This window comes from Gorilla gorilla, chromosome 10, assembly GCF_029281585.2.
Source record: "Gorilla gorilla gorilla isolate KB3781 chromosome 10, NHGRI_mGorGor1-v2.1_pri, whole genome shotgun sequence".
NCBI classification, from domain to species: Eukaryota; Metazoa; Chordata; class Mammalia; order Primates; family Hominidae; genus Gorilla; species Gorilla gorilla.
In genome coordinates, this window is record NC_073234.2 from 44,282,928 (window position 1) to 44,298,220 (window position 15,293).

At 42.3% G+C, this 15,293-nt stretch overlaps 1 protein-coding gene across 4 annotated transcripts in view; it reads left to right on the forward strand.

The window, feature by feature from the left end:
- The window catches only part of NEMP1 (nuclear envelope integral membrane protein 1), a 42,148-nt gene that overhangs the window by 9,944 nt on the left and 16,911 nt on the right, over nt 1–15,293 (forward strand). For all 4 annotated transcript variants that reach the window (XM_063694612.1, XM_063694611.1, XM_055359326.2 and 1 more), the window contains exons 2-8: nt 2,547–2,671; nt 4,568–4,787; nt 6,151–6,223; nt 10,739–10,832; nt 11,293–11,407; nt 12,134–12,359; nt 14,533–14,706. In XM_063694612.1, coding sequence (XP_063550682.1) covers nt 2,547–2,671; nt 4,568–4,787; nt 6,151–6,223; nt 10,739–10,832; nt 11,293–11,407; nt 12,134–12,359; nt 14,533–14,706 — 1,027 coding nt within the window. The remainder of the gene's footprint in view (nt 1–2,546; nt 2,672–4,567; nt 4,788–6,150; nt 6,224–10,738; nt 10,833–11,292; nt 11,408–12,133; nt 12,360–14,532; nt 14,707–15,293) is intronic.

Here is a 15,293-nt window from a genome sequence, read left to right on the forward strand (position 1 = left end):
CTACAGGCGTGAGCCACCACGCCTGGGCCCAACTATTTATTCATTTATTTATTTATTTATTTATTTATTGCTATTGAGATGGAGTCTCGCTCTGTCGCCCAGGCCGGAGTGCAGTGGTGTGATCTTGGCTTACTGCAAGCTCCACTTCCCGGGTTCACGCCATTCTCCTGCCTCAGCCTCCCAGGTAGCTGGGACTACAGGCGCCCGCCACCACACCCAGCTAATTTTTTTTGTGCTTTTAGTAGAGATGGGGTTTCACCTTGTTAGCCAGGATGGTTTCAATCTGCTGACCTGGTGATCCACCTGCCTCGGCCTCCCAAAGTGGTGGGATTACAGGTGTGAGCCACCGCGCCCAGCCCCTTATTTATTTTTTTGAGACGTAGTCTTGCTCTGTCACCCAGGCTGGAGTGCAGAGGCGTGATCTTGGCTCACTGCAGTCTCCCCTCCCAGGTTCAAGCGATTCTTCTGCCTCAGCCTCCCAAGAAGCTGCGATTACAGGCGCCCGCCACCACGCCCAGCTGATTTTTTTGTATTTGTAGTAGAGACGGGGTTTCACCATGTTGGCCAGGCTGGTTTTGAACTCCTGACCTCAAGTGATCCGTCTGCCTTGGCCTCCCCAAGTGCTGGGATTTCAGGTGTGAGCCACCATGCCCGGCTGGACAGTGGTCACTTTTAAACCTTGAATTAGCTGATATTAAATACAAATTGAGAGGAGAATCTTCTGTTTTGGTAAATCAGAGGGACTGCATGTAATCATTGCCTGCTGTTAAAACTTGAAGTGACACAAAACAGCTGGAAGGAAACAACCTTGAAATCTTTTAGTATCCTCCGAAAGTACTATATATTAAGAATATTGCTGGCTGGGCGTGGTGGCTTACGCCTGTAATCCCAGCACTTTGGGAGGCTGAGGTGGGTGGATCAGTTGAGGCTAGATCAGTCTGGCCAACATGGTGAAACCCCATCTCTACTACAAAAATACAAAAAAAAAAAAAAAAAAGTTAGCCAGTTGAGGTAGCTCATGCCTGTAATGCCAGCTACTCAGGAGGCTGAGGTGGGAGAATCGCTGGAACCTGGGAGGCAGAGGTTGCAGTGAGCCAAGATCGCACCACTGTATTCCAGCCTGGGTGACAGAGTGAGACCCTGTCTGAAAAAAAAAAAAAAATGCTGGCTGGGCGTGGTGGCAGATCTGTAATCCCAGTGCTTTGGGAGGTCAGCGTGGGTGCTTTGGGAGGCCAATGTGGGAGGATTGCTTTAGGCCAGGAGTTCAAGACCAGCCTGGGCAACATAATAAGACCTTGTCTCTCTAAAAAAAAAAACTAGCTGGGTGTGGTGGTGTGTACCTGTAGTCCTGGCTACTTGGGAGGCTGAAGTGGGAGGATTGTTTGAGCCCAAGAGTTTGAGGCTGCAATGAGCTATGATCACATTACTGTACTTCAGCCTGAGCAGCAGAGCCAGACCCTGTCTCAAAAAAAAGATAAAAAAAAAAATAAAAAACCTGCCAATTCTGTTCTACTCAGGAAAGGGATAGAGAAAATCAACAGATGGAGTAGTTTAGCTTACTTTATTCCTTTATAGGACAGGAAGTATATCTAGTGTTTAAGACCATAGTCAGACCTGGGGGTGAATCTCAGATAGGCTATTTACTATTTGTGTGATTTTGGAGCAAATTACTTAATCTTTCTTAAACATCAGTTCCTCATTTATAAAATAGGGATTATGAGAGTGCTTACCTCATAGCATTGTTGGGAGCATTAAATGAGACAGCATACTGTCTCTTTTATTTATGTATTTATTTTTTATTTTTTTGAGACAGAGTTTTGCTCTTTTTGCCCAGGCTGGGGTGCAATGGCGTGATCTCGGCTCACCGCAACCTCCGCCTCCCAAGTTCAAGCGATTCTCCTGCCTCAGCCTCCCGAGTAGCTGGGATTACAGGCATGTGCCACCACGCCTGGCTAATGTTTTTGTATTTTAGTAGAGACGGGGGGGTTTCTCCATATTGGTCAGGCTGATCTCAAACTTCTGACCTCAGGTCATCCGCCCACCTCAGCCTCCCAGAGTGCTGGGATTACAGGCATGAGCCACCGCGCCTGGCAGCATACTGTCTTAATAGATACTTAATACAAAAAAAAAATTAGCCGGGCATGGTGGCAGGTGCCTGTAGTCCCAGCTACTCAGGAGGCTGAGGCAGGAGAACGGCGTCAACCCGGGAGGCGGAGCTTGCAGTGAGCCGAGATAGCCCCACTGCAGTCCGGCCTGGGCAAAAGAGCGAGACTGTCTCAAAAAAAAAAAAAAAAAAAAAGATACTTAATAGTAGTTTTTATTATTACTTGTCTGACTGAATGACTGTGTAATATTTAAATAATTAAACGACAGAAATAAGATTCTGCCTTAGTTCTTCTTTCTTCTCAGTTTTTTTTCTTATTTCTCAGTCTGGCTAATGTTTTAACCCAAAGTTTAGGAAAGTGGTTAGTTTAATCTTTTTCATGAAATGAGTTATAGTTATTAGCTTGTTATGTTTAATTCTTGTTTCCTTTCTTTGCATAAAGCTGAAATTGATGTAAATGTGGTCATGCTTCAGGAATCCCAAGTTTGTGAAAAGCGTGCCAGCCAACAATTCTGTTACACAAACGTGCTTATCCCAAAATGGCACGATATATGGACACGGATACAGGTAATAACTTGGAATCCTCTGGCAGTGGCAGCTTCTGTAAATTTCTTTTGGTGATTAGTGAGTATTTTGACACTTTCTTCCCCTTCACATGCTTTTAAAAAATGTTGTTAACAATCTTGTTAGGGTTGAGATTATCCTGAGTTGTGTTTTCATCAATAAGCATTTATGCCTACTTTGTATTCCTCTCTGCTCCCTCGAGTAGATTATGGTATTCTAAGGTAAACTTCTTTCCTCCTCCCTCCTTTTCCCAAAGAAACTGCTTTGTTTTCTTGTCCTTCATTTTGCAGTATGTGTGTGTGCACGCACGCACACCCCCTTTCTTTTTTTATTTTTATTTTTTATTTTTTGAGGCAGAGTCTCCCTCTGTTGCCCAGGCTGGAGTGCAGTGGCACCATCTTGGCTCACTGCAATCTCTGCCTCCCGGGTTCAAGCGATTCTCCTGCCTCAGCCTCCCAAGTAGCTGGGATTACAGGCATACGCCACCACACCTGGCCAATTTTTTTGTATTTTTTGTAGAGATGGGGTTTCATCACGTTGGCCAGGCTGGTCTGAAACTCCTGCCCTCAGGTGATCTGCCCACCTCGGCCTCCCAAGGTGTTGGGATTATAGGCATGAGCTATCGCACCCAGCCCCCTTCTTTCTTTTTAAAGGCCTTATGCCTTCTTTGGGCTAGAAACTGTTATGTGCCTGTGAGGATGTAAACTCTTTTGCCCCACTGTTCCTATTCTGATTCTATATGAGATATTTCATAAACCCCCGAGCTGAAGAATGGCTTTGGTCTCATTTATTTCATAACACTGTTAAGTCACCTGGCAAACAGGAATGTCTGGCTGTAACAGTGATTGAACAAAATAGGTCCTTTCAGAAATTTCGTAGTTGTTATAAGCATAGTTACTGATAAGGACATTTGTTGTTCACATCAAAAACATAAGGGTGGACTTGTGGATTTGTTTTTTTTTTTTTGAGATGGAGTCTCGCTCAGTCACCCAGGCTGGAGTGCAGTGGCACGACCTCGGCTCCCTGCAACCTCTGCCTCTTGAGTAGCTGGGGGCCATGCCCAGCCAACTTGTGGATTTTTTAAAAAAATTATTTAAAAAAAATGTCTGATAAGCCGGGCGCAGTGGCTCATGCCTGTAATCTCAGCACTTTTGGAGGCTGAGGCGGGCGAATCACTTGAGGTCAGGAGTTCGAGACCAGCCTGGCCAATATGGTGAAACCCCGTCTCTACTAAAAATACAAAAATTAACTGGGCATGGTGGCGCGCACCCTGTAGTCCCAGCTACTCAGGAGGCTGAGGCAGAAGAATCGCTTGAACCCAGGAGGTGGCGGTTGCAGTGAGCCGAGGTCATGTCACTGCACGCCAGCTTGGGCGACGGAGCAAGACTCCATCTCAAAAAAAAAAATTATCTGATAAAAAAGTGATACTCCATCTGGGGCATATTATAACCAACATTTACTCATAATCAGTGGCTTGTGACAATGGATTGAACTCAGCCTGTCATTATGGAAAACATTTTTAGTTTTCTGGGGCAGTTTATGCCTGGCAATTTTCTTAATATTATAGACCTTTGCTTTGTGTGATCTCTAATAAATAGCTGTATTGATAACTCTTTCAGTTTGGAAGTCTTTTTTTCCCTCTATGTTCTGCCCTAATAGTAGATTCAGATCATGTTAACAAGAAGGTATTCTAACAGCTGTCTCTCTGTAACATGTGCAGTGTTATTTGCCCAATTATGTTTTAGCCACTGTATTTCTATATTTCTGATAAGCTTTGTGGAAAACTGGCACCATTACTGATTTGGTTGTTTAGTCCGAGGGTTTTTTAAAAAATTGTATTTGTGAAAAATTAAAATTCCTACTTCCTTTTTTCTCATCCTGATTTTATTTGTGTTACAGATCCGAGTAAATAGTTCCAAATTGGTTCGAGTCACCCAGGTGGAGAATGAGGAGAAACTGAAGGAGCTAGAGCAGTTTAGTATCTGGAACTTTTTTTCCTCCTTTTTAAAAGAGAAATTGAATGACACCTATGTTAACGTGGGTCTATACAGCACAAAAACCTGCCTCAAAGTTGAGATTATAGAGAAGGACACCAAGTACAGTGTCATTGTGATCCGGAGTAAGTCTCACCTCTGTTTTTCTGATGGATTCTGTAGTGATAAGGACTGAGTTCTGAAGGGTGTAATTAGTGAGACTGAGAAGTCAGCCTAAGACAGCTCCAGTTGGGTTCTGATTATAACCCTGAATATACCACTGCTCCAAACAGTTCATGGAGACTTCATCCCTATCAGACAGGCCTAGAATTGAAACTCCACCTCAGGAAATTCTGAGTACCTCCTTACCTGGAACTGTGAAGACTTTTATTCCTAATTACATTGTGCTGCTAATGGCCCAGAACATATATGCCAAATACTCTTAGAGTAAATCAGATAGACGTGTTCTACCTTCTGGACACTTCTAGACAAAGGTAACTGTCTGATGTGTACATGCCTACATTTAAAGACGTGAATGGTTAATAAAAATTGAAGAAAGGTAAAATTGAAAATTAATCATTCACAAGTAAAAAGAGTATTCATGGAACCATAAATAAAGATGAAGACCACCGCAGTTTAAAACTTATTCAGTGGAACAGGGAAAAGTTTTCTCTTTTCTGAAGATGACTGAGAAAGTTTCAGGGGAGATGGATCCTGTTGAATTCTCTCTGACTTTGTTTCCCCTTGGTTACTACACAGGGTCCTGGGATGTTGTAAGTAGTAGAAATGTTTCTTGGTTTAGTATGAAATAGGTTGTGCCCTTCCATTTGTCCTAGGGTTCTTTGGTTATGTAGGGTTGGCTTGTTTTTTGACGTTCCTTCTACAATTGCTGATTCCTTTTGCTCCTGTTCTGTTTGTGGGCCTCCCGTAGAACTCTTGAATGTGAAAGCTGTGGGAGTATCTGGTATGCCACTAAGGGGCCTTTGCTAGGGCCCCCTGGTCCTGAGTGAGAGGTATTTGCGTGTAGGCTTTTCCAGCACAGTGTTCTGTAGCAAAGGGAAGTAGGTGGTATTGTTGGGCAAGAAAAGCAGCCAGTTAGAGAACAACACAAGGCCCTGACCCACAGTTCTGGGCAAATCTGCTGAGTTCCATGACTGTGAGTGACTTAAAGCTTAAAAGCCAGAGTGATAGAGACCCCTTGTGGGTGATTGCATGAATTGCTGATGGTACTGTGTCTAGCTTTGTCCAAAAGGAAGCTTGAGTTTCTTTTAACCTTAGCATAGGTAGCCGAAATAAAAATAAGATCTTCAGGCAAATACAGGTTAGACAGATACCTAATTATACATTGGAAGGGTGCCCAGGCTTTAGGTGAAATTTAAATGCTTTTTAGGTGGGCTGTTTGCATTTATTTTTACTGTAGCTGACCAATAGTGCCAACGTTGTCTTTTATTCTATAATACCTTAAGCAGTTTTGTTCCCTTATTAAGCAAAAATCTTTATTTATTTCAGGATTTGATCCCAAACTCTTTCTTGTTTTCCTTCTTGGACTTATGCTATTTTTTTGTGGAGACTTGCTGAGCAGGTAGGTTCCAAGGCTAGTGTGCAGAATGAAACGGCTCATACCTATCCTGCTTGGGTTTTATAATAACTATTAAGTACTGCCATTCCCATTTCCAGGACCTTTATGGCTTGGCCGTTGCCTGCTTGGATATTAAAAAAAATACTTTAATGTGTATTATGATTTTTGTTTTTTCTTATTTGAACAATGTTGACAATAGTGAAATTCCCACATTAGGTTGGCCCATCATTAGGTTGATAGGAGTTAGCCAATACAATGAAATGGAACATCATCACCCTTTCTATTGCTAGAAGTAATGTGTTAAGGTGTCATCTTTACAGGTCCATGGGTTGATGAGTTTCATTTTGTTCAGACGTAAAGAAACAAATAGCAGCTGGGAGCGGTGGTTCACGCCTGTAATCCCAGCACTTTGGGAGGCCAAGGCTGGCGGATCATGAGGTCAGGAGATCAAGACCATCCTGGCTAACACGGTGAAACCCCATCTCTACTGAAAATGCAAAAAAATTAGCCGGGCGTGGTGGCGGGCGCCTGTAGTCCCAGCTACTCGTGAGGCTGAGGCAGGAGAATGGTGTGAACCCAGGAGGTGGAGCTTGCAGTGAGCCGAGATCGTGCCACTGTTTTCCAGCCTGGGCAACAGAGCAAGACTCCATCTCAAAAAAAAAGAAACAAATATCACAGCTCAGCCTGGGCAACATGGCAAAACCCTGTCTATACAAAAATTAGCTGGACGTGGTGGTATGTGCCTGTGATCCCAGTTACTCGAGAGGCTAAGGCACGAGAACCGCTTGAGCCTGGAGGCGGAGGTTGCGGTGAGCCAAGATCACACCACTGCACTCCAACCTGGGCCACAGAGGGAGACCCTGTTTAAAAAAAAAAAAAAAAAATCAAGTGTTTATTCATTTCTTCCTTTAGGAACCTACTAGTTAAGACAGGTGAGACTGACATGTACAAATATGAAGAAAATATATAGGTAACTAAATAAACATTGAATGAAGGTAAAATCAACATTAAGTTTGTATACAAGTAAAAAGTATTTGTGGAGTAGTGAATGCAAGATTAACAATTGGAGTTTGAAGTTGGGCTGGAGTGGGGTTGCTGGAAGTTGTTATTTTGGGGATGCTGAGAGAAACAGGGAGGAATAACTGGTAGAAAAAATCTGGAATGGGGGGCTGGTTGTGGTGGCTCACCCCTGTAATCCTAGCACTTTGGGAGGCTGAAGGGGGAGGATAACTTGAGCCCAAGAGTTTGAGACCAGCCTAGGCAACATAGTGAGACCCTGCCTCTACAAAAAAATACAAAAATTAGCCAGGCATTGTTGTGCGTGCCAGTAGTCCCAGCTACTTGGGAGTCTGAGGTAGGAGGATCACTTGAGCCCAGGAGGTTGAGGCTGCAGTGATCCGTGATTGCACCACTGCACTCCAGCCTGGGTGACAAAATAATAATATTCAGGTTGGGAGAGATGATGGGGATGTGAATAAGACATTACGTAAAGGCTGATTATTGGGAAATATATGAGGGAAGCCCTTTAATCCTAATCTTCATAATCTGGCAGTAACTACATAGCATCAGTCTCTACAGTTCTCTGACCTCAAGTTTTGGGCAAATATAGACACACATCACTTTATTGTACTTCACTTTTTTGTGGTTCACAGATAGTGCATTTCTTTCCAAATTGAAGGTTCGTGGCAACCCTGGGTCAAGCAAATGTATCACACCATTTTCCCAACAGCATGTGCTCACTTGGGGTCTCTGTCACATTTTAGTAATTCTTATAATATTTCAAACTTTTTCATATGATTATAACTGTTATGCTGATCCATAATCAGTGATCTTTGATGCTGCTGTTGCAATTATTTTGGGGCACCACATGTCCATGTAAGACAGTATATTAGTTCATTTTCTTTTTTTTTTTTTTTTTTTTTGAGACAGAGTCTCGCTCTGTCGCCCAGGCTGGAGTGTAGTGACGCGATCTCGGCTCACTGCAAGCTCCACCTCCCGGGTTCATGCCATTCTCCTGCCTCAGCCTCCCGAGTAGCTGGGACTACAGGCACCTGCCACCACGCGCAGCTAATTTTTTGTATTTTTAGTAGAGACAGGTTTCACCGTGTTAGCCAGGATGGTCTTGATCTCCTGACCTCATGATCTGCCTGCCTCAGCCTCCCAAAGTGCTGGGATTACAGGCATGAGCCACTGCGCCCAGCCTATTAGTTCATTTTCATACTGTTGATAAAGATACCCAAGACTGGATAATTTATAAAGAAAAAGAAGTTTAATGGACTCACAGTTCCTGGTGGCTGGGGAGGCCTCATAATCATGGCAGAATGCAAAAGGGCACATCTTACAATGGCGGCAGGCAAGAGAGAATGAGAACCAAGTGAAAGTGGAAACCCCTTATAAAACCATCAGATCTCATGAGACTTATTCACTACCATGAGAACAGTATGAGGGAAACTGCCCCCATGATTCAATTATCTCCCACCAGTTCCCTCCTACAACACGTGGGAATGATGGGAGCTACAATTCAAGATGAGATTTGGGTGGGGACACAGCCAAACCATATTAGACAGTGAACTTCATCGATAAATGTCATGGGTGTTCTAACAACTCAGCCAATTGGTTATTCCCGTCTCCCTTCTTCTTGGGCCTCCCTATTCCCTGAGAAACAGCAATATTGAAACTAGGCCAATTAATAACCCTAGAGTAGATCGTGAGTCTTCAACTGAAAGGAAGAGTCATACATCTCTCTGATTATGCTTAGTGAGAACAGCAAAAGCCAAGACAGACCAAAAGCTAGACCTCTTGTCTTGAGCAGTTAGCCAAGTTGTGAATGCAAAGGGAAAGTTCTTGAAGGAAATTAAAAGTGCTACTCCAGGGAACACATAAGTGATAAGAAAGTGAAACAGCCTTATTGCTGATATGGAGAGAGTTTTAGTTGGCTGTTGAGAAGATTAAACCAGATACAACTTTTTGTTTGTTTGTTTGTTTGTTTTTTTGAGACAGAGTCTTGCTCTGTTGCCCAGGCTGGAGTGCAGTGGTGTGATCTCGGCTCACTGCAAGCTCCGCCTCCCAGGTTCATGCCATTCTCCTGCCTCAGCCTCCCTAGTAGCTGGGACTATAGGCGCCCGCCACCACACCTGGCTAATTTTTTTGTATTTTTAGTAGAGACAGGGTTTCACCGTGTTAACCAGGATGGTCTCGATCTCCGGACCTCGTGATCTGCCCGTCTCAGCCTCCCAAAGTGCTGGGATTACAGGCTTGAGCCACCGTGCCCGGCCAGATACAACTTTTTTAAAGCTAAAGCCTGATCCAGAGCAAGACCCTAACTGTCTTCAATTCTGTGAAGGGTGAGAGGTGAGGAAGCCTCAGAAGAAAAGTTTACAGCTAGTGAAGGTTCTTGGTTCATGAGATTTAAGGAAAGAAGCTGTCTTATTACATAAAAGTGCAAGGTAGGCTAGGCGTGGTGGCTCAGGCCTGTAGTCCCAGCAGTTTGGGAGGCTGAGGCGGGCAGATCACTTGAGCCCAGGGAGTTCGAGACCAGCCTGAGCAACATGGTGAAACCCTGCCTTTACAAAAAATACAAAAAAGCCAGTCATGGTACCAGCTACTCGGGAGGCTGAGGTGGGAGAATCACCTGGGCCCAGTAGATCAAGGCTGCAGTGAGCCATGATCACGCCATCGCACCCCAGCTTGGGCAACAGAGTGAGACTTTGTCTCAAAAAAAAAAAAAAAAAAAAAGATGAACCAAGCACTGATATAGAAGCTGTAGCAAGTTATTCAGAAGATCTAGCTAACATCATTGTTGAAAGTGGCTACAATTAAAGAGCTCCTCAATGTAGACAAAATAGCCTTATACTAGAAGAAGATGCCATTGAGGACTTTGATAGCGAGAGAGAAGTCAGTGCCTAGCTTCAAAGGAGGGGTGATCCTCTTGTTAAGGGTTAATGCTGTTGGAGGATTGACTCCAGTTTTGAAAGAAGTTGTGGTAAAATGCTATCAGACAGTATTGCATGCTTTAGAGAAATCTTCATTGAAAGGATGAGTCAATGCAGCAAACTTCATTGTATTTTAAGAAATTGCCACAGCCACTCCAGCCTTCAGAAACCACTGCCTTCATCAGTCAACAGCCATCAACATGGAAGTGAGACCCTCCACCAGCAAAAAAAATGATGACTCACTGAAGGCGTAGATGATCTTTAGCAGGTTTTAGCAAAGTATTTTTAATTAAGGAATATATATTTTTAAGACATGCTGTTGTACACTTAATACACTATAATATAGTGTAAACAATTTTTATATGCAGTGGGAAACCAAAAAATTTGTGTGACTTACTTATTGCAGTTGCAATATTTGGTTTATTGCAGTGGTCTGGAACCAAATTTGAAATGTCTCTGATGTATGCTTGTACTGCTCTAATCTTGTACCTTTTAAAATCTTTCGGCTGGGTTAGTTGTCCTAGTTTCAACAGTGCTATGTATGAAATATATACATATGGTCATGAAATACATTTTTTTTCTGCAGAAGTCAAATTTTCTACTACTCTACTGGGATGAGTGTGGGAATTGTGGCCTCTCTGCTAATCATCATTTTTATACTATCTAAGTTTATGCCTAAGGTAAGTATCAGAATCTTCATGTGCAGCTAGAATGAATTTGGATAGCTGAAGGACTGTTTTCCTGGGTAATCTTAGAAAACTGAAAATGTGTATTGATGGCTGATGAGTCAATATCCTACTCTCCTTGATTCAGAAAGGTACTTTCCACGATGAAACTTGGAGCCTGATTACAAATTCTTTCTTTTTATATAAAATCCTGTGCTCAGAGGGGGATTAAAGTCTGCTTCCTGTTTTTTAATTATATAGCCAGGCTTTTAAGTTATTTAGCATTTCATCTTCCCAGTGTTCATTGCAGACTGTACCATTTTAAGTATAAAGGACATCTTTTTAAGAGAAGTGTTTTTTGTGCATTTTGAGTAGGTTGAATTTTTTTAAAAAAAAATCATAGTTCCATTTTGCTTCTTTTATGTATGGAAAGCCTGTTGTAACTTTTTGCTTTCACTTCTACTCTCTGTCTTAGAAAAGTCCCATTTACGTCATCCTGGTGGGAGGCTGGTCTTTTTCTCTGTACCTCATTCAACTAGTTTTTAAAAATTTACAAGAGATCTGGAGGTGTTACTGGCAGTATCTTTTAAGTAAGTGTTGTCGGTTTTGCTTTCCTTTTGTATGTTTATAGGCTGTTTCAGTTAATTTGATCATGAAAAGATTTTGCCTGCTTATGGGATTTAATAGTTCATGTCATTTTTTTAAACTTTTAAAAATCATAGTTTTTCACTTATTTCTAATCCCTCTACAATTATCACCTTCTCTTAAATTAGAATGGTGCTGTTAAGGCAAAGATGTTCATTTATTGGTATTTATAAATATACCTTTCTTTACACAATAAACATCTTTCTGAAAAGCTGTAAGTTGACTTTATTAATGGAATCATATTTTAAATATACTTGGGGACCTTAAGTAAAAGACTCTGCAGTTAATTTTTTTCTCCTTCATTTCTGAATGAACTGCTGTAGATTTTATTTACAAAGTAAAAATCCTTGGTTATGTAGATAGTAACCTTTGAATTATGCTTTGAGGGGTGATTAATCTGGATTTCCGTATATTGGTTTTTTAAAATAGTCTATTTCAGGGTTGTTCAACATGTAGCTTTAATGTTCTGTTTGAACCAAATAAATTTGGGACAGCAGAAAGGATAGAAACTTAGAGAAATATATTCTAAGAAAAAAGTGTGAAAAATTAAGTAAAAATCTGATTTCCTGGTTCAATTGGTGCTATATAGTAAATTAACTACTGCTTCCCACACAAATTATTTTTACCAAGTATAGATGAAAAAGAATGTCTTCTGATAACTCTTCTCATAGGTTATGTCCTCACAGTTGGATTCATGAGTTTTGCAGTATGTTACAAGTATGGGCCCTTGGAGAATGAACGAAGTATCAACCTGCTGACCTGGACCTTGCAGCTGATGGGCCTGTGTTTCATGTATTCTGGCATCCAGATACCACATATTGCCCTTGCCATTATCATCATTGCTCTTTGTACTAAGAACCTGGAATACCCTATTCAGTGGCTGTACATCACCTGCAGGTGACTGAAAGGCAATGTAACTTAATATTGACAGGTACAGTGTGGGATGCAGTTGCAGCAAGAGGATACAGAGGTGTTGACCTGGGAGCTTCTTTGTTAATGAAAAGTCATTGTATTGTACTTCCACTTTTGTTCCTTCCCGAGACTATTTTTTTTTTTACTTTCTATAGGAATTTTTATATTTTTATTCTAGTCATTTTATATAAAATGTCTAGTAAAATGTCATGTGTTCCTGTTACCACAAGGTGGTGCAAATTCTATCACTTTTTTTTGAGATGGAGTCTCGCTCTGTCGCCCAGGCTGGAGTGCAGTGGCGTGATCTCGGCTCACTGCAACCTCCACCTCCCGGGTTCAAACGATTCTTCTGCCTCAGCCTCCTGAGTAGCTGGGATTACAGGCATGCGCCACCACATTCAGCTAATTTTTATATTTTTAGTAGGGTTCCCCATGTTGACCAGGCTGGTCTTGAACTCCTGACCTCAAATGTCAGGAGTTCATAAAGTGCTGAGGAGCTCCTAAAGTGCTCGGATTACAAAGTGCTGGGATTACAGACGTGAGCCACTGCGCCCCGCCACAAATTGTATCGCTTTTATACCGTATGCTCATTGAGGTCTCCTGGGTTCAGATTTTTTTTTTGAGACAGAGTCTCGCCCTGTCACCCAGGCTGGAGCACAGTGGCGTGATCTCGGCTCACTGCAGCCTCCACCTCCCGGGTTCAAGTGATTCTTCTGCCTCAGCCTCCCGAATAGTTGGGACTACAGGTGGGCGCCACTATGCCTGGCTAATTTTTGTATTTTTAATAGAGATGTGGTTTCACCATGTTGGCCAGGGTGGTCTCAAACTCCTGACCTCAGGTGATTTGCCCACCTCAGCCTCCCAAAGTGCTAGGATTATAGGCGTGAGCCACCTCACCCAGCCCATTTCAGACTATTTCTCAGTGGCTTTCAGATAGCTCTGAAGGTCTTAGTCTTATTTTAAGATGTAATTCGTAGCATGTTTTGTCACCTTGCATAATAAATATGGAATGTTACTAGGTCCTGAAGTTGTCTATTATAGATAGTCAAGGTGATGCTTTCAGTTTGGGAAACCAAGTTACTGGACCACAATATTTTTTTTTTTTTTTGAGATGGAGTCTTGCTCTGTCACCAGGCTGGAGTGCAGTGGCGCGATCTCAGCTCACTGCAACCTCTGCCTCCTGGGTTTAAGCGATTTTCCTGCCTCAGCCTCCTGAGTAGCTGGGGTTACAGGTACATGCCACCATGCCCAGCTAATTTTTGCATTTTTATAGTAGAGATGGCTTTTCACTATGTTGGCCAGGATAGTCTCAATCTCGACCTTGTGATCTGCCCACCTTGGCCTCCCAAAGTGCTGGGATTACAGGTGTGAGCCACCTTGCCCGGCCTTTTTTTTTTTTTTTTTTTTTTTTTGAGATGGAGTTTTGCTCTTGTTGCCCAGGCTGGAGTGCAATGGCATGATCTCGGCTCACTGCAACCTCCGCCTCCCCGGTTCAAGAGATTGTCCTGCCTCAGCCTCCCGAATAGCTGGGATTACAGGTATGCACCACCATGCCCGGCTAATTTTGTATTTTTAGTAGAGATGGGGTTCCTCTGTGTTGGTCAGGTTGATCTCCAACTCCTGACCTCAGGTGATCTGCCTGCCTTGGCCTCCCAAAGTGCTGGGATTATAGGTGTGAGCCACTGTGCCCGGCTAGGACCACAGTCTTATACCATGATTTTCTGTTATTTTCCCATCTACTAGAAAATAAGTAAGTATTTTATCATTTATTGGAAAATAAAGTGAGTTTGTTCACATTAGTGAATAATATTGACTATAATTTTTACTTTCTATAGGCATTTTTATATTTTTATTCTAGTCATTTTATATAAAATAAAAAGGTCTAGTAAAATGTCATGTGTTCCTGTTACCACAAGGTGGTGCAAATTATATCACTTTTTTTTGAGATGGAGTCTCGCTCTGTCGCCTATGAATTGTCACTCATAGTCTAATATATCAGGAGTTCATTATAACTAAAGATGTCCATGGAATTTTTAGGAGTGATGACTCTTAATGTTCAGGCTGTCTGCTGTATTCTTGGCCCACTGAAGGGAGCTAGAAGTAAGGATGGATATAGATTACTGATTAATGATTCATAATGTTATTTCGGTGAGCACAGAAAGGTGTGTAAGGCAGCAGAAAAGCCTGTTCCCCCTCGTCTCCTGACAGAAGAAGAATATCGGATACAAGGAGAGGTAGAAACCCGAAAGGCTTTAGAGGAGCTCCGAGAATTTTGTAACAGTCCAGACTGCTCTGCTTGGAAGACTGTTTCTCGAATCCAGTCTCCAAAAAGGTAAACTCGGCCAGATATACCAAGCATCTATCAGGGTAATTGTGACCTTGAGTTCTACCAGAGATCATACTTCTAGAGAATCGTGCACTTGTGACCTTTGTTTTCCTGTTAATCTTCAAGTAGTCAAGAGAAAGGTGGATATATAATCACACATTAAGCAGTAACCTGTTTCCTCAGGGAACTATCTACTCTAGCTTTGATTGTAGCATTAAGATGGGAAGACTCCAGTACCATATTAAGTTTCCCTTCTGAAAGTTTTGCATTGCTGTCTGAGTTGGTAGGGTTCCCCCCTACCCACTTTTTAGTTGGGGGCAAATGTACTAATGAGTATGTGAAGCTTCAATATGGAATCATGATGGCATAAAGTTTACAGGGCCATAAACGTGAATAACTGTAATGCCCCTTAATCTTCTCTTATCAGGATTACAGATGACTAAAGGAATCTTGGCACTTTCATAATTAGAAAGGATAGGCAAGTGCTTATTAAGCAGGATGGAGTTGCAGGGGTATTGGCCTATGATCCCAGCTTTCCTTTTCTCCTTGACTTCATGCTTTAGTCTACTTACCTGCCAGAGTAAGGACAAAGA